At 48.7% G+C, this 23,909-nt stretch overlaps 2 protein-coding genes across 4 annotated transcripts in view; both read left to right on the forward strand.

The window, feature by feature from the left end:
- The first annotated feature begins 893 nt into the window (after positions 1-893).
- LOC146353565 (pleckstrin homology domain-containing family A member 3-like) lies at positions 894-14,682 on the forward strand. 3 transcript variants are annotated; one of them, XM_084836737.1, is made up of 8 exons: positions 894-956; positions 2,734-2,850; positions 4,710-4,865; positions 6,374-6,510; positions 7,078-7,248; positions 9,294-9,337; positions 10,226-10,383; positions 12,622-14,682. In XM_084836737.1, exons 1-8 carry the CDS (start codon positions 917-919, stop codon positions 12,681-12,683), a joined length of 885 nt encoding a protein of 294 aa, XP_084692863.1. In that variant the 5' UTR covers positions 894-916; the 3' UTR covers positions 12,684-14,682. The 3 variants fall into 3 exon arrangements, with proteins under 3 accessions (XP_084692863.1, XP_084692864.1, XP_084692865.1); XM_084836738.1 differs by having other exon boundaries at positions 10,226-10,436; positions 12,622-13,822; XM_084836739.1 differs by lacking the exon at positions 894-956 and adding an exon at positions 2,149-2,259.
- A 2,229-nt stretch (positions 14,683-16,911) lies between these two features.
- MAP3K12 (mitogen-activated protein kinase kinase kinase 12) overlaps positions 16,912-23,909 on the forward strand; it is a 116,839-nt gene continuing 109,841 nt past the window's right edge. The window contains exon 1 of the mRNA XM_084836740.1: positions 16,912-17,317. The gene's annotated coding sequence lies outside the window, so the exon portion shown is untranslated. The remainder of the gene's footprint in view (positions 17,318-23,909) is intronic.

Consider the following 23,909-nt stretch of genomic DNA (forward strand, 5'->3'; position numbering starts at 1 on the left):
ACAGAGAGGAAGGCCAGGATCTCTTCTCGATCATCCCAGAGTGCAGGACACGGAATAATGGGCTCAAGTTACAGGAAGCCAGATTCCAGCTGAACATCAGGAAAAATTTCCTGACTGTCAGAGCAATAGGACAGTGGAACCCATTACGTAGGGAGGTGGTGGGCTCTCCCACACTAGAGGCATTCAAGACGAGGCTGGACAGCCATCTGTCAGGGATCCTCTGACTTGGATCCCTGGATTGAGCAGGGGGTTGGCCTCGATGATCTTGTAGGCCCCTTCCAACCCTACGATTCTATGATTCTATGAATATTAATTTAAACCACATCCAAGGGAGGCTGGTGGCTCCGATTTCGGTGGGGCCATGAATCCATTCTGGCTTTGAATTAGAGCCAGCCAGAACTCTAAAGGAGCTATCCTATCCAAAGTGCTAATCCTATCCCCAAAATACGCTCAGAACCTTGGCCAGCTCCTTTAGAGTTCTGGAGGTCTTGGCTGAAATCCAGAATGGATTTACAGCTGCACCGAAATCGGAGCCACCAGCCTCCACCAGCATCACCCAGAACCGCGCGAAGGAAGAGCTGAGATTAGATTTGCTGTCTCTCGAGATCGAGCAACCAATGGGCATCAGAACTACGTGACCCATAAGCCAGTACGCGGATCACCTGATTGGCTAAGAGTGTTCCCTTTTCTCGTTCCTCCTGGCTTTGTTTCCCGTACTGTTGCCTGGTCGTTTCCCAGCCTGATTGGTTCCGCCTCGGTTTCCTCCGAGCCCCTTGGCGTCCAATCCTTTAACCTTCTCTTCCCACACTCCCGCGCCGTTATTGGGACCCGCCCTATGATTGGCTGAACCCCACCGGCGCAGAGCCGTCATTGGCTCAGCTCGGCGCACCGGCGGAATCCGCGAGCCGCGCTGGTGATGGAGGGGGCGCTGCTGAAATGGACCAACTATCTTTCGGGTGAGCGGGGGTCCTCCAGAGGTGCCGGCCTCGGGATGGGGCGACGGCTGCCGCCCGAATGCCTTGCTCCGCCCCACAGGCACTCCGCCCCGCAGCCCCCAGCCCCGCCTCCCCGTCTCTTAGCAACGCAGCCATTCGGAACCCAGGAGTCCGGGCTCCCGGCTCCGTTACCCGCCCACTTCCCCTCGATAACTCCGTTCCTCGTTGTGTTGCTTTCTTTCAAATTGTCTCCCAAAAGCAAAAGGCCCATTTGCAACCGAGCCTCCTCCTCCCATGGCAGGAGCTATTAGGGTTGCTGCCTTATTATGGGCAGAGCCCCTGCTGCACCTTTCCAGTCGCATCGCTGGAAGAAATTCAACAGGTGTAGCTTTCTCAAAGCACGGAGATGCGCTGAAGGAATAGACTTCACCTGTTGACTGCTCCTTGCCAGGCAATTCCTGGGGTGCTTCCAGACAGAGTACTAGCAGTCAGAAGGCATTGTGCAGCTGCTCCACCTTTTTCTCCTCAACGGATTTTCTTGGTTAAGGAAAAAAACAGAAGAAGCAGTAAGGTAACATGGGAGGGTCATGCGCAGAAGATGATGATGTCTGGATTCCCCATAAATGTCCGTGACCAAGGCAGGGTGATGTCACCATAAAAGCTTTGTCTGGAAGCACCCTTAGATGTGGAGAGTTTCTGTTCATTTTTTTAAGTGGTAACCCTGTAATAAAAACCCTATTACTGAAACCTTTTTTTTTGATAACTACAAAGGCCCTTGTTTCAAGACCACCACCGATAGGTTCAATCCCTCTCTCCTATCGTTCCGAGACCACTTTATTCAAAAAGTCCCTTGGTCTATAAGTGGGTCTGTGGGTTGAGTGGTGTTTTATTCTATATTATGTTTTTACTGTATTTTAAGGTGTTTAAATCCATTTTAAATTGTTTTGTAAGACACCTTGAGTGCCATTTTTGGTGGGAAAGCGGGGTATAAATCAAATATCCACTACAGTGTATACCCACTGTAGGCCCTTTCCTGGTCCTCCTGAAGGGTGAACTGTCTGCACCAAGTGGGAATCTATCTCCTTTACCCTTCCAGGGTCATGCGACTCAAGGTCTGAGATGGCTTTCCCTTTGTAGCACTGTGAGCACTTCCCCAGTAGAGGTATTTGCACAAATATTAAAACAAAGCACAAAGTGGGGTTGGGTTTGCCAGTTTCATTCCAGCATGCGGGGAAAAGCTTAACCTGTTGGATTTCCTCAAGTTGAAATCAACATCCTGCCATGAAAATGATCAAGGCACAGGAGACCTGATGTTACCTGCTTTGTAAGTGATCTGGTCCTCAGAGCCTAGTGCAATGTTGATACTGAATACAGGTCAAATAGCAGCAATAGTCAGGAAAGAGATAACCATTTCTGTGTAGGAATGCCTACAGCCCTGTCAAACAGCTGACTAGAACTACATGGCGGGAGAACTCCTGACCCCCTGAGCCCTGTATTTATACAGTCGTTTGGTCGCAATAGGTTACAAGGAATTCCATGCAGGTGAGTAAGTGGGCAAGTGGAAGAGGGACCGATATCCCCATCCCTCCTCTGCAAGTCTGCTTGGTGGCTGTGGAGGAAGCAAAGCCCACTTTCAGTCATGAAAGTGTAGGAAGCAATATTTGTTTACACATTCATGGAAAGGGGATCTGCACCAAAACATATTCCTGGTTACATGTGGAGAAGCTTAGTTAGATTTTTCTTTTCTTAGGAAACTACCTGTGGTCTCAATCTCTCCTCTTTCTTTTTCCCATCTCAGGTTGGCAGCCACGATACTTTGTGCTAGAGAACGGCATCCTCTCCTATTACGACTCTCAGGACGATGTGGGCAAGGGAAGCAAAGGCAGCATCAAGATGGCTGTGTGCGAGATCAAAGGTAGGGTGACTTGGTGCTCTTCTGGGGGTGGAGATACTGTGTGGCATTTTGGTTCGTGAAATGCCAAGTCTGTACTACGTCTGGGTTTCCAAATTTGTAGTGGTGAGAGTGATGGACTGGGAGCTGGGAGATCCGGGTTCTAGTCCCCACTCGGCCATGGAAGCTCACTGGGTGACTTTGGGCCAGTCACAGACTCTCAGCCCAACCTACCTCACAGGGTTGTTGTTGTGAGGATACAACGGAGAGGAGGAGGATAATGTAAGCCGCCTTGGGTTCCTTGCAAGAGGAAAAAAGGCGGGATATAAATGCAATAATAAATAATAAATTGCCTGCTGCTTCCTTCTAGGACCTGCAGCGCCTTCACCCTGTTGCTTTCACAGTTCAGGGCTGCCTTCTGCTCCCCTCTTTCCCCTTTTAAGGCTTGTAGTATCTCGTCGTCTCCATTAGTTTTTTTTCCTTCACAACTGCTGCCTGCCCAACTCCTGGACCAAATGTCCCAGCTGTTCATTCCAGTCCAGATCATCCCCACCCACCCCAGTTAACACCTAGGGGACCAGCAATGGAACAATAGTGGACAGTGCACACCTCTCAGCTTGAGGGGCCATGGCTCAGTAGTAGAGCACCTGCTTTGCATGCAGAATGTCTCAAGTCCAATCCCTGGCGTCTCCAGGTAGGGCTGGGAAAAATTCTTCATGAAACCCTGGAGAGCTGCTGCCGGTCAGTTTCGACAGTACTGGGCAAGATGGACCAATGGTCTGACTTGACGTAAGGCAGCTTCCTGATTGCACTTCAGCATGCAGTCAATGGGCAGCTGATCTGCCGTGCAGTAATGCAAATCTCACAGATCCACTGCAGGCGGCAAAACTGACTTGTGGATTTGCTGGCATGTCTGTATGCTTTGGAACTGATTTGGCGTGGACTCCACCTTCCACTGAGCTCCCACACTATTTAAGTATTGCTCTTAGAGTTGCCAGCTGACCCGAAAAAAATAGTCCTGGCCTGCTCCTGTTACTTGAACAGTGGCTTGATCTGCAGACATTATTAGGTGAAGCTTCTCGCCACCCAGGGATAGGTAGAATTGTCTCTTGTACAAGGCCAGGTCCAACCCCCCCCCCAAGCTTTGTATGTGGTTAGAAATGGACTCCAGTCTTGGTGTGGGATTGGTCCAAGAGCTTTTGTCCCCAGGGACAATTTTTGCTCTAACAGGCCAAAGCGTTCTAGGCTGATGTCGTGGATCTAGAACATTGGGGCCAGGTTCCTGGCTGCAGTGTTGGCCTCCACTTTATCCAAAGTACATATACTTGAGGCTATTTTGTGTGGCCCCTTAAGCCTCCTGATAATCTCAGAATGGTAAGAAGTGGGTCTATAAGTGGGTAAGAAGGTGGACTTCCTGTTCTTTTTCAGTGTGTCATCTTGGCAGGGCCAAGGGTCAAATTCAGTTTTGGAGAAGCTCTCAGGGGCTGCATTCCAGTGGTGGGTGGGGCAAAAATATCAAAACTACCAGCATATTTTAGCTTAAAGCTCTTACTCCCAGTAACTAAGCATTAGGAGAGGCATCTCACCCTTTTAGAATGGGGAAAAGAATGTGCAAACACGGGGAAACCACCAAAACAATTGGTTGGAGGAATGGGGATCAGGTCACGGAAGGGGGCATGGTCATCTGGGGTACACTGGAGGGCCAGATTTGACCCATGAGGCTGAGATTCAACACCCTTGATCTTGTGCAAGGTGGGAAATTCCAGGGGATTACTGTTATTCAACATTGCACAGGTGTTCTCTTGTGTAGGCAGAAAGTGTGGCAGGGAAGCCACAGATCACTCACCCTCTGCTCTGTTTTGTTTTTCTAATCCCTCGTGTAGTGCACGCTACAGACTCCACTCGTATGGAGCTGGTCATCCCAGGTGAGCAGTACTTCTACCTGAAGGCAGGAGGTGCTGCCGAGAGACAGAAATGGCTGGTGGCCTTGGGCAGCTCCAAGGCCTGCCTTGGGGACAGCAGGACCCAGAAAGAGAAAGGTTGGTTCTTTGGCTTTGTACTGAGAAGACGAGACAGAGTTTGGGAAGCTTAGAGGTGGAAATAAGAGGAGATGTGGGGCAGAGATTAAAGAGGGTGTTGGCAGAGGTGCAGGGTGGGGATTCTTGGTAAACTATGATTAGAAGGATGTGCTTAACTCTCACACCTCCTTAGCAAACATGTGGCTGGAAGCATATTACACCACTGCATTAATGTATTCACTGGCTCCCTATTCTCTTCCAGGCACAATTCAAGGTACTGGTTATAACCTAAAAAGCCTAAATGGCTTAGGCCCAATATACTAAGAAATCTTCTTCTCTTTGTCTCATTATGAATTCTGAGGTTTGCTGCGTTGGCCCTCTTAATCAGTGTGTCAGAGTCAATCAGCAAGGGAAAGGCATTCCTAGCGGCTACCTCCAGTGGTGCAGTTAGGTAATCTTAGACTGTTAGAAGATCCTCCCTGTTTACATGGTTTTGGGTTGGATTCAGAATCTGCCTTTTGCGAGAGGGAGTGCCCTGCTCGTGGAAAGTCCCTCCCCCTGATTTTTAAGGATTCTCCTGCCCCTCACACTGCAGCTCACCCCATTCAGCAGTGTCTCTGACTCTTTGTGTAGCATTTTCAAGGGGTTGGAGCGGCTGCCATGGGGAGGAGGTGACACCGCAATCTACGTTCAACAGCACAGTTGATCCAGCTTAAAACTGGATCAAACCCAGTGTCTGTTAGTTCACTTACTTCAGAATGTGCTATGCCAGCCTTACTGCGGGGGGGGGGGGGGTGTCTTCCTGCACATTCTGTGGAGGGAGCCCTGGGCTTCTGCCCCAAATTCCTGCCATAATCGCACCGCTGGCTACCTCTTCCCCCACCCCCTGCCCACCATTGCAGAATTCCTTCTCATTACAGACTCACCGAAGTCCATGGCCTAGCACCCCTCTGGAAGCATTAAGAGGACCTATCTGTTTGGGTTAGCTTTTGGGAGTCAGGATATTTGGGGGAAATTCATGGAATTAGATGAAGCTTTATTTTATTATACTGATTTTTAATGTATTTATTTTTACTTTTATTACCTGCCCCTGACCTTTAGGAAGCAGCGAGCTGGCAGGCTATGAGTGAAAATAAATTATTTTGGTGATCCAGTGCAGGACTAAGCTGGCTTTGTTCTACTTTCAGGGTTGGCGCCATTCACAGCACTATCACCAAGAGACACTTTCCCCTTGGAATCCGGGATGCCCATTAGGAGGCACTATGGTACAGGGAGCAAGGTTCTCCAGTTCTGGCTCTGACTTAATCTCATCCTCTCTAAGAACTCCAGTTGGCCACCAAACTGTGTCATGTTTCTCTGTCCCAACTATTTCAACATGTCATCCTCGCTTTCTGCTCCAAACCAGAACTTCACTGCCCTTGGCTAGTAACCGGCAGCTCTTTTCTGCTCTCCTCCTCTGTGCGCAGCTTATTTTTCCTGTGGTCTCTCACGTAAACCTGTGTTGTGTTGTGCTCGCTTGTCTTCCTCAGATCTGGACCTGAGCAATGAGTCCCTTGGGAGGAAGCTGTCCGAACTGCGGCTGTATTGTGATGTGCTGACGCAGCAGGTCCTAGCCGTGCAGGACGCAACGCACCCTCAGGACAATGGCTCCCCGCTTGACATCCAGGTGGGGGCAGCTCTTTCGTGCGCCTTGTGCAAGTGCGTTGTCCAGCCCTGTGTGGCAAGGTCCTCTGCAGGGCATGCATCCCCTGGACCATTCATGAACAGAAGGTGATCTACCTCTGATCTCTGTATCACAGGGGTGGGGAAATGTTTTCAGCCTACGGGCTGGATTGCCCCCTGGGAAATCCCCCCAAGGCTGCATGCCAGTAGCAGGCATGGCCAGAGTGCACACACATCCTCAGACACCCCCTTCAGACACAGGTACCTATAGATATCCATTCACACTCCCAGCCAGAGCAGCTCCCTCTTTGCTGCTGTGAGGGGTGCATGGAACTGGCTTCCTCAGGAGCTGCTGCTTCGAGGCACTCCAGGCTTCCCCCAGTGTATGGACACCAAGGAGGGACAGAGCTGTACCACCTCAGCATGTAAATGTTTAAATTGGCCCTTAAGCCAACAAGGCTTTTTAGCACTTGCTCTGAGAGGCTGCCCAGAACTGTGGCTGTGAGCATCGAGCTGGGCAGGCTGCCATGGCCCTTGTTCATTCTGTCCTCCTGCTCTTGGCCTCCCCTAGAAGATGAACGAAGCTTCATCCTTGTTGCGGGCAACCTGCAGCCAGTTCATCTCCACGCTAGAAGAGTGCATGAAATTTGCAAACACCCAGCTGGCTCCTGAGCTTTACCATCCTTCAATGGCTCCCCAGCCTTCTGATTTTGTGGGCACCAAACTCCCGCATTCTCACCGGGTAAGTCTATTCATCCGTTCAATCATTTCTCATATTGATATTCTCTGTTTTTACCCAGGCAGGAACCACAAGCAGTTTACAGTCTAAAAAGCTGTGTATATACAGTATTCCCTAGAAAAGGAATTTCACAGTGGGGCCATTTCTGTATCCTAGCTGATTTTATCTCTTGGATCAATGAACCTTGTCGAAGGTCGCTGATTGAAGAGCCAGTTTGAGAACCCCAGTTCCGTAATGTGGCAGTTTTGAAGGAATCTGGGCGGTCTTGGTCTTGTTTTTTTGTACAGCATCAGAGCTTGGGAGATCGTTAGTTGGGAAACCCCAGGACATTTCTCCCCTTGGTCTTTTCCTTTATATGAGAAATGTATCATATGTATCTTTAAGTTTCTATGTTTTTAATAAGAGGTAATTTCTACGTAAACTTCATATTTGCATTAATTTGCTTTATATGTGTATAGAGATATAGAGATAGATTACTAAACTCACAGGAGGGCATCACTGTTTGATCTCAAAACACAGGTTGGACGTGTTCATATGGCAGAAGGCATTCCTTTAAGGCAGTCTTTCACAATGGGGTGCCTGCCAGATGCTTGGACTACAACTCCCGTCATCCCTGGCTGGGGCTGATGAGAGCCACAGTCCAAAACATTTGGAAGGCATCATATTAAGAGAGGATGCCTTAAGGGATGCTGCTACCAGCCCATTTGGGGCTTTAAAGAGAATGATCACTACTTTGAATCTCCCATAAGCGATTTGGATGCCTGTGCAAACTATAAAAAACAGCTGTTACACGTCCGTCCCTGTTGGTGTACTCCTCACTGAAGTTGGGCAGCTACATTTTGCACCAGCTGGGGCCAAGTTATTATTACTCAGCCTGGTTTCCATCGTTGCTCCCAGCATGCCTATATGCTGTTACCCAATCTGCCTTCTTGCATTCGTTCACCAGAAGTCAAGTCATTGCCAGTGTATTTGCTCTCTTGTTACCCGGAAACTGGGCCTTAGGTGATCTCTGCCATTTTGAAGCTGCACCCATCTACTCTGCAAACTATAGCTGTGCACTGGCAGTTAGGAAGGGTGAAATGAACTATTGGGACCTGCAGTTTATGGTGAGAAGCCAACTGTTCTCCTAGATCCTACGGTGGGACGGTTTCAAATGTCATTTCGCTGCTACTGCAGATTAGGCATGCACCAGCTGTCCCAGGCCTAGTATCTTTAGTATTTCCTACTCTTGCCCCAGTTAGCCTAAAGAGCAAGCTCAAAATAGGCTAATACAGATTATTTATTTATTATCATTAACAATATATACCGCTTCTCCCTGGAAACAAATCCCAAAGCTGTTTACAAAGGATTAAAAACAAACAAAAACAAAGACCATGAGCGCCTGCGCGCGCGCGCACACACACACACACTGGTATCATAAAGCTGGTACAAAGATAGCTCGTGGCTGGGGAAAAGCCAAAGTAAACACATGCATTTTCAATAAATGGCTAAAACGTGCCGGCATTGAGGCCTGATGTACCGCAGCGGGGAGATCATTCCATGGGAAATGTGCCACTGCAGAGAAGGCCAGTCTCCGTGTTGTCACCAAATGGAAATCCATTTGAATTATTTAAGATTAGTTAACTCTTTAAAGGCACAATCCTATGCATGTTTGGACAGAAAAAAGTCCTACAGTCCCCAGTATGCTTAGGATTGCACCTTAAATCAACTAAATGTTGGTGATCTAGTATAAACCCTGTAATCAATTAGGTGAATCAATTAAAAACTTTTTGATTAACTAAAGAGGTGGCCTCTTTATAAACACAACCAAGATGGTTTAAAAAGGGGGGGGGGGTTAAAGGTTTGTGAGTAATTTGGAAATTGTCATTCCATGTTGTGTCTGGAGTGATGATCCCCAAACACATTTTTGATTATGAACATACAACTAAAAGATTGGAGCTATTATTGCACATGTCAAATCTGGATTCTGGAATAACAGGATGTTAAATTGTGTCTGTGTCCTCATTGCTGTGTTGTTGTTCTCTCCCCCCCCCCCCCCCAAACTTCAGGTAAGACGTTCTGTAAGCCACACAGGCATAGTCTCCTCAGACAGGTAAGCATCCATGGGGAAGGAACTCTTATATTTAGTACTGATGGGCAAGCTTCCCCTGGCTCATCTTAGAATTTGTTAGCTTTCTTCAAGTTTTTCCCCAAAACACTGCGTGGTGGGTTTTTTTAGTTTTGCTGGGAAATCTTAGGGAAAGAAACACACATGGGTTAATTGCATTCCCTCATCTCTGCCAGCCCCTACCCTTCCCAAGCAAAACACAAACATGAACTCTTGAAAAAGGGATGGGGTTACTGATGGCTGGTGCAATGCAGTCAAGACAAGAGAGGCCTTTCAATGAAGGATAAAGCCTGCAAGGCCTCTCCTGTCCTTACCAAGCCCTCCCTACTGCTCGTTACCCCATCTTCTCAAGCATCCAGGCTTTTGCTTGGAAAGAAAGTCACGGGGTGGGGGGGGGGGGCAGGAAGGGCTGGCTAGTGGTGTGGGGGAACCCCATTACAAACCAGACCTATATTTTGGGAGTGGGGTGGGTGGCACGGATCTGGCTCATAAATATATGAGCCTCTCCAAACTGCGGAAGTTCATATTCTGAAAGGCATCAGTTCTAAATTTGCTCAGTTGTAGTTAATGTTCAGATTGCTTCCTGTCCCTGATCTGGTCAGTAGGAAACTCCTGTATTGCTGTAGAAAGGGCTGTTTTATGCTCTCTTTTTTTTTTTTTAAATGATTTCTGCAAGCTGTATATCTTATGCAAGTTACACGTATTGCCGCTTATTTTGCACGGCATATTCTGCTTTTCACGTAGTGCGGTCCTGTGCATGTTTAGTCAGACGTTAGTCCCACGTATTTAGTATTGCAGCCTTAGCCATCATGGGGCGGAGCATGTGAGGTACTGAAGCCCCACCCCCTCAACCCTGGAAATCTTCCCTTGCAGAGCTCTGGAGCCAGCTTGGGCCCCCCCGGCACTTTCCAAGGGCACCGTGACTGTGCTGCGCAACCTGGAGGAGATGGTGGTGTTCCGCTCACAGCAGTGGGGGCAGCAGGGTCCCCAGTCTGCAAGCCCCACAGGCACCATAACTGAAGAAGCAGTTGGTAGGGGCCACCTCCAGATAACTACATGAGGTTAACATGGGAGGGGAAAGGCGGTGAGTTGGTAGGCATCCAAGCTTACCCTCTTCTGCCTGATAAGAGAGAAGTTGCGGGGGGGGGGGTGCTTTTCTACTACCGAGCTGGTTAGCGGGTTGAGGAGATGGGAAGGACTCTCGGGGCCTGCCTCCCCAGCTCACCTGTTGTGCATGGATTAGGAAGATGTTGGGCAACTGAGCCTGGAGCTGGAAGTCTTTGAAGTGGGCTTAATTGGTGGCCTAATCCAGCCACTGTGAGTATCCCCCTCTCCTGAGAAGCTAAGAGAAGAGAGAGTGGTCCTCCTTTTGGATCAAGCACCAGCCTTGATCTGGAACTAATTTGTACTTTGTCGTTTCTCTGTCCTCAGTTCAGGTACTCATGGGGAAGAAGTTAGGGAGGAAAATGGTGGGCAGTCTGGGGGTGGAGTGGTGCCGGATGCCCAGGCATGGCCAGAAGCCTCGCACACCCCAGCTGCACTGACTTCCAGCTGGCCAGTCCTCGGTGTGGAGTAGAGGCAGGTGTGCGCCACGCCCAGACCTCCACAGTATATATAAAGACTGCATCTGTTTGAGAAAGCATGCATCCACAAGCCCGTTCAAATGGAATAGCCCTATTGCAAGAAACCCCTTGAATTAAAAATCAGCCTTTCCTGAGGTATATGCCCCATTAACTATATTCAAAAGTTTGGGGGGAAACTAGAGCCAAAGTTAGAAAAGTGGTGTGTTCTGCCCTGTGCCAGGAGCAGGTAATGGAAGTTGTACCTGATCCTGGAGAGATATGATACAGGCATTTTCAAAAAGCATTATTGGGGCGCTTCCAGGCAATGATTTCCCATCACCATTACCAGTGCTCAATTGCAACCATGTCCCTTGCTTCTGTTCTCCTTTATAAATATGATCAGTGGAACCAAGTATTTTGACTATGTCCATGTTCCCTTCTCAGTATAGCTGATGTTGCTTGTTCCAATCCAAGCAGTTTGTCTCTTGGGAAAAAAATGGCTGTGATCTGTGCCATTTTCCTCCTCATCCCCTCCTTAGTGGTTTCCTTGGTCCATATGTATCCCTGACCAGCAGAATGCATTTTGTCTTTCCTTATCACTCTTGCAAGATGAGTGCTGTGGAGAATCAATAGCAAGGCACGTGTGTGTATACCCACACACCTTTGTAGGGTTATTATGCCAATGTGCATGCTTTGCATCCCAGGACATATAGTGCTAGAAAATGTTTTATCAGTCTCTCCTGTCATTGCTCATGAAGATAAGATCTACCAGGAACTTGTCAAAGGGAAACCGCCAAAGAAAGAAATTGGTCTGGAGACCAATAATAGATTTTAAGAGAGTTGAAAGTAGGTTGAAGAAAGCATTGCTTCCTAATAGTGTGTATATATACATGCACACACTTATTTTGTCCCACTGTCACTTCTGGTCAAACAGATTTTGGCAGGGTTTTGAAACCATTCAAAACATTGCAAACCCTGTTTACTGCTGGCCTGAGCAGCAATTCCTGTTTGAAACCACGTTATTCTCTGAAACAGCTATTGGCTGCATTCACAGAGAACGATAAACCAAGATTCTGGAGAACCCTGGCTTATCATGAACAAACTGTGTACTGGTGCACACAGACCATTTGCTCCCACTTTGCTCCTCCCTACTAGTGTGACTGCTCAACAAAACAGGAACACTTTGTTTAGCATGTCATCCCAGCTGGGCATCCTGGCTTGTCACTCTCTTTACAAGCCAGGATCACAAACCAGAGTTTGGTTTTGGCTTTGGTTTACGGATCCTTGCATGTCTATGAGCAGCAAGCGATGATCCCTGGGTTCAGTGATACGGTAAACAAACCCATCCTGGTTTGTTTAGTAGTTGTGCTTAGCAGGGAGGAGCAAAGCGAGAGCAACCAAGCTGCATCCACCACATGCAACTCATTCATGATAAGCCAGGATTCTCCAGAACCCCAGCATATTGTCTTGTGCGAATGTAGTCATTGTCTGTTTCCAGTCTTATTGTCCTGAACCCTTCCTGTACGACCTGGGAAACTTGCATATAGTTAGAATTTATGTTCTGCTTTGTTTTGTTTGCCGCTCTGGATGAGGAGTGTGGCCCAGCTATGAACCAGGGCCTGGGAGAGTGCTGGGAAGATGTCAGTGGTTGGAACTGGAGGCTGCCAATCTCTCCCTCAACTAGTTTCTTCCTCCTTTTTACCGCAGATACCCAGTTGTCAGCACAAGACCCTCCAGTGGATTTGGCTGGCAGTGACCAGCGGCTGTAATCTGGATTTTGGTGCTTCGTCAACTCTTGCGAACAGTTTCGAGCTCTCCTTACTGCTAGCTAGCTAGCTAGAACAATTGGCCTGAGGTTCCCTCCTCTAGAGTAGGAATAGCCTGGGCCTGTTCGATGAGTGGCTGGATGCATCCTCTGTGGCTTGCAGCCATGAAAGCCCAGGGCTGTTGGTCAGTATTGTGGTTGCCCGGTGCCTGGGAGTGCTGCCAGGGCTGCTTGGCATTCCAAAATAGTCCTCAGTAAGAAGAGGATGGGTTGGGGGCAGGATAGTGACTAGCTCTCCATGCTGGATTAGGCAGGGAAAGAAGAGATGGCCCTGAAGAGAGCATGGGATGTTTAGGAGGCAGCTTCTTACTGGACAGGTTGCCCAAATGTTCTCCTGGTGCTCTCCCCATTGTCCTTACGTGGCCAACATTTCTGTCCCAGAGGTAGCTGCAGACTGGAAGGTCTGTGGCAAGTGCAGAACACCTTCCTTCCCCTTCACCAGGCTAAGATCTGTCACTTCTTTAGAGTTGCTTTCCTTCAGGTTGACTTGGGAAGTGTTCTGCCCCCTGGCAATTGGATGGGACAGCTTTTTGCCCAGGAATCCGCTCTAGAGGCCAGCGTGCTCCGGGAAGGACCTGCGTGCTGAGCATCCCTTCTCTTTCCTCAGCAGAGGCCTCTTCCTCCAAAGCCCTCCTCCCCTAACAGGACTTCCATTATGGAACTTGCCGTGCAGGATGCAGAATTCCTCCTACGCTTTCCCTGCTTCCCTTCAGCCCTTTGCCGAAGCGGTGTGTAGCGAATGCCCGTGGTAGGAAAAGCAGTCTTTTTGGACGTCTGGCCTCGAAGCAACGTCTGGCTCCTTCCCCTGCGCAGCCCAGGGCCAGGTGACCGTGGCCACTCGCGTACCAGACATGAATTAGCTCCTGTACACCGCCGTTGGGACAGTTAAGACTTTGCCTTGTGGGATTGCCTGTCATCTATGGTTTTTGTGCAGAAGCATGGCAGGATCCTGGGCGCATGCATGCACGTGTGTACGTGCCGGCACACCTATGCATGCGTCTCTCTCCCTCTCTCTCGAGCCCATTCACAAGGCGAGACCTGCCAAAGATCAGACTCTGATTTTGAATGAAGACTCTAATTTTGAAACAAACACAGCATTGTGACTCCTCTGTTGTTTTTCCTGTGGGATAGAAGGAGGCACCGTTGGGGTTTTCTGCGAGAAGCAGAGCCAAAAACAAAACAGCCGTCATTCTCCTGGCTGCCTGACATGGTTGTAGCAAACAAGACGATCAGCAATCTCGTCTCGCCTGCTACGCAGCTGATGGCATCGGAGTTCATGCGCACCTGCAAATGGGCCCTGCCTTCATTGATGAGCAGGTGTTCGTGGTTTTATATAAACCATTGCTGAAGACCCATGTAGAATCAGGATGCAGGTGACTCATAATGGCAGAAACATACTGGGAAACAGATGGGGCTATTTCTGGCTCTTCTCGTGCACCGTGCTTTCCTGCCTCTCCTGCACATCTTGGCTTGCCTTTAATTTCTTTATTGGGGTCTTTAAGTAACTGAGTATGCAAGGGCTGGGTTTTATGGCAACTCAAGCTGCTGCGATGTACCTCCCTTTAAAGCTTTCCGAGCAAGGGCAAGACCTCCATGGGTTCAGAGGCAAAGAACAATATGCCTCTATTATTTATCTCCGGTCTCGAGGAAGGGCAGAAAAGGAGAGCCAGCAGCCTGATCCAACCCCCTTGTTGCACCAATCCGTAACGTCAGGAGAGCTCCTACAATAACTGGGGCTTCCCATTCCCTTCAGTGTTGTGGACAGCTCGGCATGTGCAGCGACGATATACGTGCAAAGCTGTCTGTGATTTTGAAATGAAGGGGGAAGCGTTCAGGCTGAGCCCTGGGTATGCATGCGCATTAGCGCTCCTAAAGTCACAGTATCATAGAAATCACTGGCCAATTTGTCCAGTGTTAGAACAAAACTATATAAACAATTCTACAATGGAAGAATATACAGTTTCTTTTAAATGTATAAGACTTACTAGCAAGTTATGTGCATAGTAGGCCTGCAGGCTTTAACTGGAAGCTTAATGAAGTAAAGTTTTACTTGATGAATTAGTCCAGTTGAGGGCACATTTGGGGGGGGGTACTGCAGGGGTGGGGAACCTGTGACCCTCCAGATAGGGGTTGGAGTTCAACAACATCAGTCCCAGCCAACATAGACAATGGTCAGGAATGCTGGGAATTGGAGTCCAGCAACATCTGGAGAGCTAGAGTTCCCCACCCTTGGGTTACTGTAATAAGGAATGGAAAAGAAACAGTTGGCATTTCTTTCAAGCTTTAAGGAGCAGCTTCTAGTAATTACATTGTACACTTTATCTCAGTGTACACTTTATCTCAGTGTACAATATCTCAGGAAGGGACCTATAGTGCGGCTTTGGTAATATGCATATTTATATTTAATTGATTTATCCAAAAAGCAGACTGTTAATCAACTAACCATTCTTGCTGCATGATCCTACTAATGCTCAATCCAAAGTAGGTGCCACACAGTTCATGGGACATACTCCTTTGTAAGCGTGCATGGCTCCCTTCCAGATAATGTTGAGCCTAACTGCTTCCATTTGTTTTGATGGGATGTAGTCTGATCTTATCCATATTTACCTGGGAGTAAGTCTCACTGATTTCAATGGCAGTTGCTGCCAAGTAAGCGTGTATAGGATTGCAGCCTAAGTTGCAACTAATTTAGGACTGGGCAGAGAGTTTCTCAGTATCCGAAATGAATTGTAGGCATGTTTTCGAAACGCCGGCTACTTCCTGTTTCTATGATTCTTCCAGATTACTTGGGGAACAGGGCATCATAATCTCATTAGTTCTCTGTGACGGGCAGCCTGAGACAAGGAAAATGCCCGGTCTCACCAAGAGGGGTGGATCATAAGATTTATTTGACATTCAGGCAGGGACAATGGCTGATGGCAAGTCAAAAAGCCAGAAATCTGCAACCAGGAAAACCGCATTTTGCAAACTTTTGATAACTCAAACACAGATTATCTTTCTCGATGTGGTGCAAATTTGGGAAATTATGTCCTCTTATTCCATGTTTGCAAGAGAGGCAGGTGGCAGAGATGGGGAGCAGGAGTCTGCCTATTACTTTCCCTGTTGCTCTTCCATTCCGCAGTACCCTTTCCATACCAGTGCTTGGCACTGGAAATCACGGACCCATGCAGATGGTCCCACTGGAATCTCCCCACCCCTCTCCAAGCAAAGAGTGTGAGGGCTTGAGTTGGACTTGTGGTAGGAATTGGACAGTTGAGCACCTGGACCCCTGCCTATCTTCCCAAGCCTCCTGGAGTCCTCGCAGGCTGTCTTGGAGCTTTCCCAGGGTGGGCACCCTGCTCTGGCTCCCACCTCCACCTGTGGGAGGTCAAGCTAAGTGTATGGGGTGTTTCTTGGAGCCCTTCAATCCATCCTAAGCCAATCCATCTTGGGCTCAGGGGACAAGCACAGCAAGCCCCATTCTTCAACCCAAGACCCAGTAGGCCAGGGCTCCCTTTTGCTGCTGGTAGTATTCCCTGGCAGATGCAGGGAATTGTACATGCACCTCTCTCAGGACTAAACGGTGTTGGGGTGGTTGTGTGCGGCTATTGTGTTTTTTACTCCCTATTCTTTTTGTTGTATCAGACCTCCAGCTTCCATCCTCTGGTCATCCAAACTTGGACTGGCCATGCTAAAAAAATAGGATATAGTGACCCGGGTTGCACGACACGGTGCGTTATATAACCCACAATGAGCCATGGTGCGTGCCGTTGAATTAAATGGACTTAGTATGTACAGGATTGCAGCCTCAGTTGCATTTTTTTCCTATAGCATTTTCAGCTCAGCGATGTCCATTCTGAGATTCGATGACCAGAGCCCTCCATCTACACAATATTCAAATGTGACTGCTGCTACAGCAAGGGCCTTTGCTAATACACCCCCATCCACCCCCAATATAGGAATCATAATACCGGCATTTGCAGGGTTGTTGTAAGGATTACTCTACGTGAAATGCTTTGTACACGAAGAGCGCAATGATAATATCTCTCGGGCGAGAAAGAGTGGCCTGTTCCTCCAAACTAGCGCGCTTCGCCTTTAAGGGGCTGGCGATCGGCGCTGCCCGAGGCAGTTCCAAGTCCCCCAGGCTCAGGGCGTGTCTGTCCCTGGAGTAACACCGGCCCGGGGGGGGGGGGGGAGGAGACCGGCAAGACGCCTGCAGAGCCGGGCATCGGGCGGAGAGGAGCTGATCCGTACTTCGAGTTGCAGGGAAGAGCAGCAGCAGCAGCAGGAGGGGGCAAGGCCGGTCCGGGGCTGGCACAGCGAGGACCCCGCTCCCTCCTCCCCCACCGGTGTCTCTCTCCCGCCACCGCCGCCGGCTTTGCTGCGTGCGCCGAGCCTTGGCCGGGGAGGATGCGCCTCCTTCGAGCTGCCGCTGCCTCTGCTTGCGGCCGGGGAGCGCGGTGATTAGCCAGATGGGGACCGGCCTGCCCGGCTGACGGAGCGGGGGAGGAGCAGGCGCTTTTGTTGCGGCCGCCGCTGGATCGTTCCGCTGCGAGGAGAGGACGGGGCGGAAGGGCCAGGAGAAGGCACCCGCCGGAGGTACGGGATGGATGGTGCATGGAGAAGGGGAAGCGCACTGGTGGAGATGGGGGCTCAAGATCGGGGGGGGGGGCGCGGATCGGGGCTAGGAGGCGAGAGAAATGAAGCCGGGAGGGGGGGCGGGGAGACCAGGGCCGCCCTGGGATGTAACTGGTGGGGGAGGGGAGGTCTGGTGGAAGGGATGGAGAGGCGATGATGGCGCGGAGGAGGGACGTCCAGACGGGGAAAGGATGCGCTCGCTCTCTCCCCCTCTTTAACCTGATGCTTGCTCAGGGCTCTGCTTAGGATGCTTGAGGGGCGCATCCTCCATCCCCTCCCGCAAATGGTGGCTCAGTTTGCCTCCCCCACCTCTCCTTAACAAGGTGTGACTTTGTAGGAGGGAAAAGGTACTAGTGTGCTATTTTGCCCTAGAAGTGTTCATCTCACAGATAGAGAGTAGCCATAGGTTTGGGGCGGGGGGAGAGGTTGTCCTCTCCTTCCCTTTCCCCAAACAGCAGCCCCATCCCCCCGCTTGGATGACTGCAGGGAAAGATGAATTTCTTATTGATTTGCACCATCCTTCGTGCTTTGGAGTGGGTCTCTCCGTCAGTGTAATCTCCCCCCCCCCGCCCCCACCTCCGGTTGTGATTAGAGTCAGAGATGCTGCGAGGAAGGAAGGATGCGGCTCCTTCAAGGCCAGGATGACTGGGGCCGCCTTCCTGATCGCCTGCCTTTGCCCACAAAGTGGTCCTCCTCACCACCCCTTAGGCCCTACGGAGGGTGCTGGATGGGAGAAAGGGAGTGATGGACCGAGAGGCAGATGGAGTGAGATCCCCAAGGCTAGCAGCTGGGAGAGGGGGAAGGGAGAGTGGGAACCAGGCAGGGCAGGTTGGGAGGAGGGATTCTGTTTCCGTGGTCTCCAGAGCCCATGCACATCCAAGAGACTGTACTTTTTTGTACCTCTCCTTATTTAATTTGGAATAACTCCTGCTTATTCCGAATTATGTAGAGGTGCCCACCCTCCAGACCTGCCTGAAAACAACAACCTCTGATGTGGAAATCCTGCCCCTAATAGTACATATTTGAGAATGGCTGTGGTTACTTAATGACGAGGAAATGCACCTTGCATGTGCTTAGAGGGACACACACACTCTTTTATTTTCTTAATGGTTTCATGTTCCAAATTGTGCATTTCAAAAAGCAGTTTCTGGGGGATAAACCCATCACTAAGGTTATGCTCTGAGAATAACTACCATCACTATGGTCCTATCCTCAGAGTTGCTAACACAAATTAGAATCCCCACTTGGCCTGTACAGCGGGGGGGGGGGGGACCCTTCTCATAATTTTTTAATCATGCTGAATATGGGAATCACCAGATTACTAAATGGTGTTGCGGGGCTAACTAATTCATGTTAAGTGGATCGGGGAGTGTGTTCTTAAGGATATCAATGGGGGTAGCCCTAATCCCCTTTCTCTTGCCTATAGAAGATGTACAGACTATAGAGGAGGGGTATGGAGAAGTGTTTAGATGGGGAGCGCCTCTTAGTAGGGCAAAGGAAAGAGATCTATTTCCCGCCCCTGCCTTCTCCTTAATCCATCTGCCTCATTTTAATAATCTCAGTAAGCAACTTTTGGTAGATTTTCCTTTGTCCACTCACTTTTTTGAGGGGGAGGGCAGGGAGGTAAGCATCCCACAACATCAGATGCTATGAAGCACCCTGGCTAGCTTAGGGCTGCTAAACCAGAATATGGAGAATGGAAGTTCGTGTTTTGCCACCCACTTCCTGTGTGACCTTGGGAAAGTCACTTATCTCCTGTAGGCCTCCAGCCTCCACAACAGCCTTGCCACAAGGAGACGTGGGTGAGGGTGTTATGTATTGTATTTAGCGTGAGGTACATAGATTTGAAGGGAGAGAGAGATGAAAATGTGAACTGTTCAGCTGCTGCAATGACAGAGGATTGGTATGTACTTCTGGTAGTGAGATGTGGAGCTGGAGGTTTGAGGAAGCTTTGTAGAACAGCTGTGCCTCGCACAGAGGTTTTTGTGGAGATGACCCAAAGCAAGTATGTCTTAAAAGAAGGGGACATGGAAACAATATCCAATTTGTGGCATTAGCCAGCAGGGGGCACTACACATCTTTCTCCCCCGCTATTTCAGTTCAGGCAGATGCAAGAGCAATTAGACCATGCAAATCCCTTGAATTAGTGACAGACAAATGTTCTGATACATTGGGTTGGAGAATAAAGGCGAACACAAGAGCAAAGCAGTCCCATGACATATCCAAACCACCTTTGGCTCAGACTCATCAAGGTGGGTTTGGAGAACTACTTGGCTAGAACCCCTTCAAATCCAGATTTTTGGTCCCCAGATGACCAGTGCTTGGACTTTTTCCAGCCCTGCATCAAGGACAAGAAAATGTGGCCTACATATGTTTCCTGCATCTGAAGGATTTGCCACATGGTCACAGAATCTGCTGTTAGAGAGGGACCAGCTCAAGGGTCACAACCTGATCCCTTAACCGTGTTTCAGAAAGGGCTGGGGTGAATTTCCCTGCCATTGCTAGACATTTCTTCTCAAGCTGGAGATGCAGAACAATTCTTCATCACAAGCCTTCATCAGTCTTTAAACTGGCTTTAACTGTTATGGCAACCACCACAAACCAAGGAATGCTGGAAGCTGGAATTCTCTTTGAAGGATGGGGCAGGGCGGTGTATACACTGTGTGTGTGTGTGCGCGCACAAACATTTACACATGCATACATGTACCAAGGAAGGCAACACAGAATTCTGTTTCTCCTAATGCTAAATTTGGGACCTGTATATATACGTAGATAATGGAAATTAAGCAAATTGGTGTTTCATTTATTTTTGTATAACTTATACTGTTTCATGCAGAGTTAGAGATAAAGTGCTATGCAGAGCACAAGCCATGCACCCCAGCCACTGTAATTATTACTGAGGCAAGGCTAGCCCAAGAGAGGTGAAACACCCAGCACCCCTCCCACTTATTAACGGGCCAAGACCTTTGGGAAGCTCTCCTGCATGAGCCTCATTGAAACGAATGGGAACTGGGCAAGAGCAGTGTTGCACAGGAGATGTTCTCAGTGGCTTGTGCATAAGTCAGATCTGTCTGTTTATTTAGGCTATTTTATCCTGCCCTTCCTCCAAGCAGTGCTCAGGGTGGTGCACATGGATCACCTCCCCGCCCCAACATTTTATCCTCACAACAGTCCTGTGAGGTTGGTTAAGCTGAAATATGGTAACTGGCCCAAGGTCACCAAGGGAGTTTCATGGCTGGGCCAGGATTCAAAGCTGGATCTCCCCAGTCCTAACCTGATGCTCTAACTGCTACAGCACTGGCTCTCATCTGTCATCCTTAATGGTCTCCAAAATCTCTCACCTGCCACCTCAACCCCCACCCCACTCCTGAACCTACGGATTTCATCAAACATTGGTCACGTAGTGACAAGCCTGTCTTTCCAACCACCATAAGGGCTAGGCTCTTGCTTTAAAAAGACAGGGAGGGAGGGAGATGAGATTCTCAGGTTGCTGACATGGGGTCTGAACCTGCTCCTATTGATGCTTGTGTCTAAGTTGGGGGGATATGTTTTTGCCTTGTCTCACATTGCAGCCTGTTTATTCAGTGTGATCCAATGAGAATCAAGATAGTACCTATTTGCATAACCACACCCCCTCATCTGCATATTCCACCCTGGGTTCTGTTTCTTGGTCACGAGTATAACAGGAGACAGAAACTTCTTATTACATTGAAAACAGAAACGATGAGAAGAGGAAAGGGGTTCTTCTTATTTGGTGGTAGGTGGAAGGACTGCAGACAAGATTCCGAAGCCCTGGCCATTGCCTGTAATTGCACACTGCCACTACAACCATCAACTGGTTTAGCCATCCTTATTTGCCCCACCATGCAGTTTCATGAAATTGCTCAGAATTATTTGTTACTGATTCTTAGCCCCTTGAGAGAACTACCATGTCCAGAATTCTTTGGTGCAAGTGAAAGGTTTAAAGTCAAAGAGGTTTGAACCTAGCCTAACCGTGTAGCGTAGACGTGCTCTAAAACCGTATTTCCTCTTTGAGTCAGAGACTTAATGTAAACATTCTAGCTCCTGGCTTTAATTGCCTGGCAACAATACCTTCTGGGTTAATTAAAAGCACTGATATGGGTATATGTACATGTGCTCAATCCTTGCTGTGAGAGTAACCCCTTAATGGAAGCATGTTGCTAGCGTGGGTTATACACATTGTGAACATGGGCTATGCAAGATGGTGGTCGCAAGGTCTCCAGTGAGCAACAAATGCATTCTCTGTGCCTTGATCTTTGCTTGCAGTCTGTGTCTGAGGCATTCTCCTTTGCAATTTTCCCTTGCGGCAGTGGAATAAGATACTTCAAGGAAGGGGTTTCCTGCTGAGGTTTAGAGATAGCTATGATTATGAATGTATATTTTTGTCAGCCTTGCTTTATTGGAAGCAAGCCCCTTTGGGTCCCCTCTGTTTGTCTGCCAGCGTGATGCTTTTCTGAAAAACCACTTCCAATCAATTCTCAAATTTTAGGCTGTGTTCCGGGACACAGAATCCAATAGATTTTATTATGAAAACTTGGCAAGCCCCAGATGGCTCTACCCGTCAGAACTTCACCTGTTTTGCCAACTCGTCTTCACAGCCCTGATTAATTACAGCCAATAGAATTACACCATGTAAGTGAGGCAGAGTGGAAAGGATGCTGATTGGTTAAGTTGCTTCTTACATTAGAATGTTCTCAGTTCAGATTCACCTGACTTTGCTGACATTACCCTGGCAGGACGTACAGTGGCGGAGAGTTCCGACTGCAGCGGAGTGGGAGAGGGAACGGCACCGGGAGCTGGTGACTAGGGTGAAAAAAATCGTTCAGTGGACAGAATTTAAACACAGCCTGCCGTAGGTGGCATGTGCCTTTGGACATTTTTGGTGTGAGGTCAGTCTGCATGAACAATGGAGACCATGCAAGTGCAAATAATAACAATCATATTCAGGACTAAAATACCACTTTTAAAAGTGTTCAAAGAGCTTCACGCCAATCCTTGCAATGTTCAGCTCGGCTTGAGCCTGGCCATCTACAGTACTGGAACAGTGCAAAGTTAATACAGTGGTATTATTCCCATACCTATGATGGTAAGACTGAGGCTGAGTTATAGTGCAGTGGCTGTCCTAAGACTCATAGAATCATAGGGTTGGGAGAGGCCTACAAGACCAACCCCCTGCTCAATGCAGGAAGCCCGATTCCCAGGCGGTCTCCCATCCAAGTACTCACCAGGGCTGACCCTGATTAACTTACGAGATCAGACCAGATCAGGCACAGCCAGCCCTTAAGCTCAAGGCTGAAGTGAGATTTGTAGACTTCTTGCCTCACAACTCAGCCCCTTAAGCTCTACACCACTCCAGCCTTTGGAAACAATTTGTAAGGAGTTTTAGATGAACTGCGCTCTAGAAATATTAACCTCTTCTGGCTGGATATTTAGCTGCCTTAGATGGAATGCAGCTCAACATTGTGCTCTCTTTCTGTCTAGGAAGCATACTTGGGAAGATCCCTTAATATGGGTTTGTGAAGGGTTAACATTAATTAACTTCTATTCAGAGTGGAAGGAGTTAAACACTTAACATGCCTTTCAGTGCACAGTTTCTCAGTGAAGCAGGGAATCCAATCTGCATCAGTGTAGTGTTTCGTGGTATGGAAGCAGAGTTAGCAGTTAGTGTGTAGAGTGCAAAGCATGTATGCACCAGTGGTTCCCACACACCTTCCCTCGGGGACCTGAGCTGCCCACACCCATTTCCCCCTGCTCTGCGCTCTCTGGGAACCATAATTGTATGTTTAAACTAAAGGTAAGGGCTAAGAAGCATAATCAGCAATTTTATGCACATTCATAGAGGAATCTGTGTCTGGAACAGACAGAGGGCTGTTCATCTGGGCTAACTGTTTTGGACTACTGTAATGTGCTATACATGGGGCTGCCCTTGAAAAGTGTTTGGAAACTCTGCTAGTGCCAAATGCAGTGTTGTCCGGCATGCACTTTAAAGACCACATAAAAGCGGTCTTGAACCAGCTACACTGGCTTCCAGTTTGATTCCGAGCCCAATTCAATGTGCTGGTTTTGACCTATAACCCCTAAACAGTTTGGGGCCAGGATATCTGAAAGATCACCTCTTCCCTTATGAGCCTGGCTATAATCTGCAGTCTTTATCAGTGGCCCTGTTGCAGCCTTCCTCAACCTGGTGTTTTGAACTTCAACTCCCAGAAGTCCCTGTTAGCATGGCCAGTGATTAGGAATGCTAGGAGTCGTAGCCCAAAAACATCTGGAAGGCACCAAGTTGGTGAAGGCTGCCCTATTGTATGCCCCGCCCTCCACCAGGAGAGCTAGGTCAGGGGGTACATGAGACAGGAACTTTTCTGTGGCAGCACCCTACCTGTGGAACTCCCACCTGAAGGAAGTCAGGTTGGCTCCCTCCCTATTGAGTTTTAGAAAGGCAGTAAAAACTGCACCATTTTGCTAGGTCTTTGATGGTTTTGAATATTGCCCTAACTTGTTTTTAAATGATGTTTTGCTTTGGTTCTTATTCTGT

Source organism: Heloderma suspectum, chromosome 2, assembly GCF_057233095.1.
Source record: "Heloderma suspectum isolate Gila_16-S chromosome 2, 16-S_ref, whole genome shotgun sequence".
NCBI classification, from domain to species: Eukaryota; Metazoa; Chordata; class Lepidosauria; order Squamata; family Helodermatidae; genus Heloderma; species Heloderma suspectum.

What these genes read in the sequence shown, in the direction of transcription:
- LOC146353565 (XM_084836737.1), top strand. Translation starts at nt 917, where the DNA reads ATGGAGGGGGCGCTGCTGAAATGGACCAACTATCTTTCGG. An exon ending in ATGGACCAACTATCTTTCGG is followed by an intron (nt 957 to 2,733) that starts GTGAGCGGGGGT and finishes TTCCCATCTCAG; the next exon opens with GTTGGCAGCCACGATACTTT. An exon ending in CAGGACCCAGAAAGAGAAAG is followed by an intron (nt 4,866 to 6,373) that starts GTTGGTTCTTTG and finishes TGTCTTCCTCAG; the next exon opens with ATCTGGACCTGAGCAATGAG.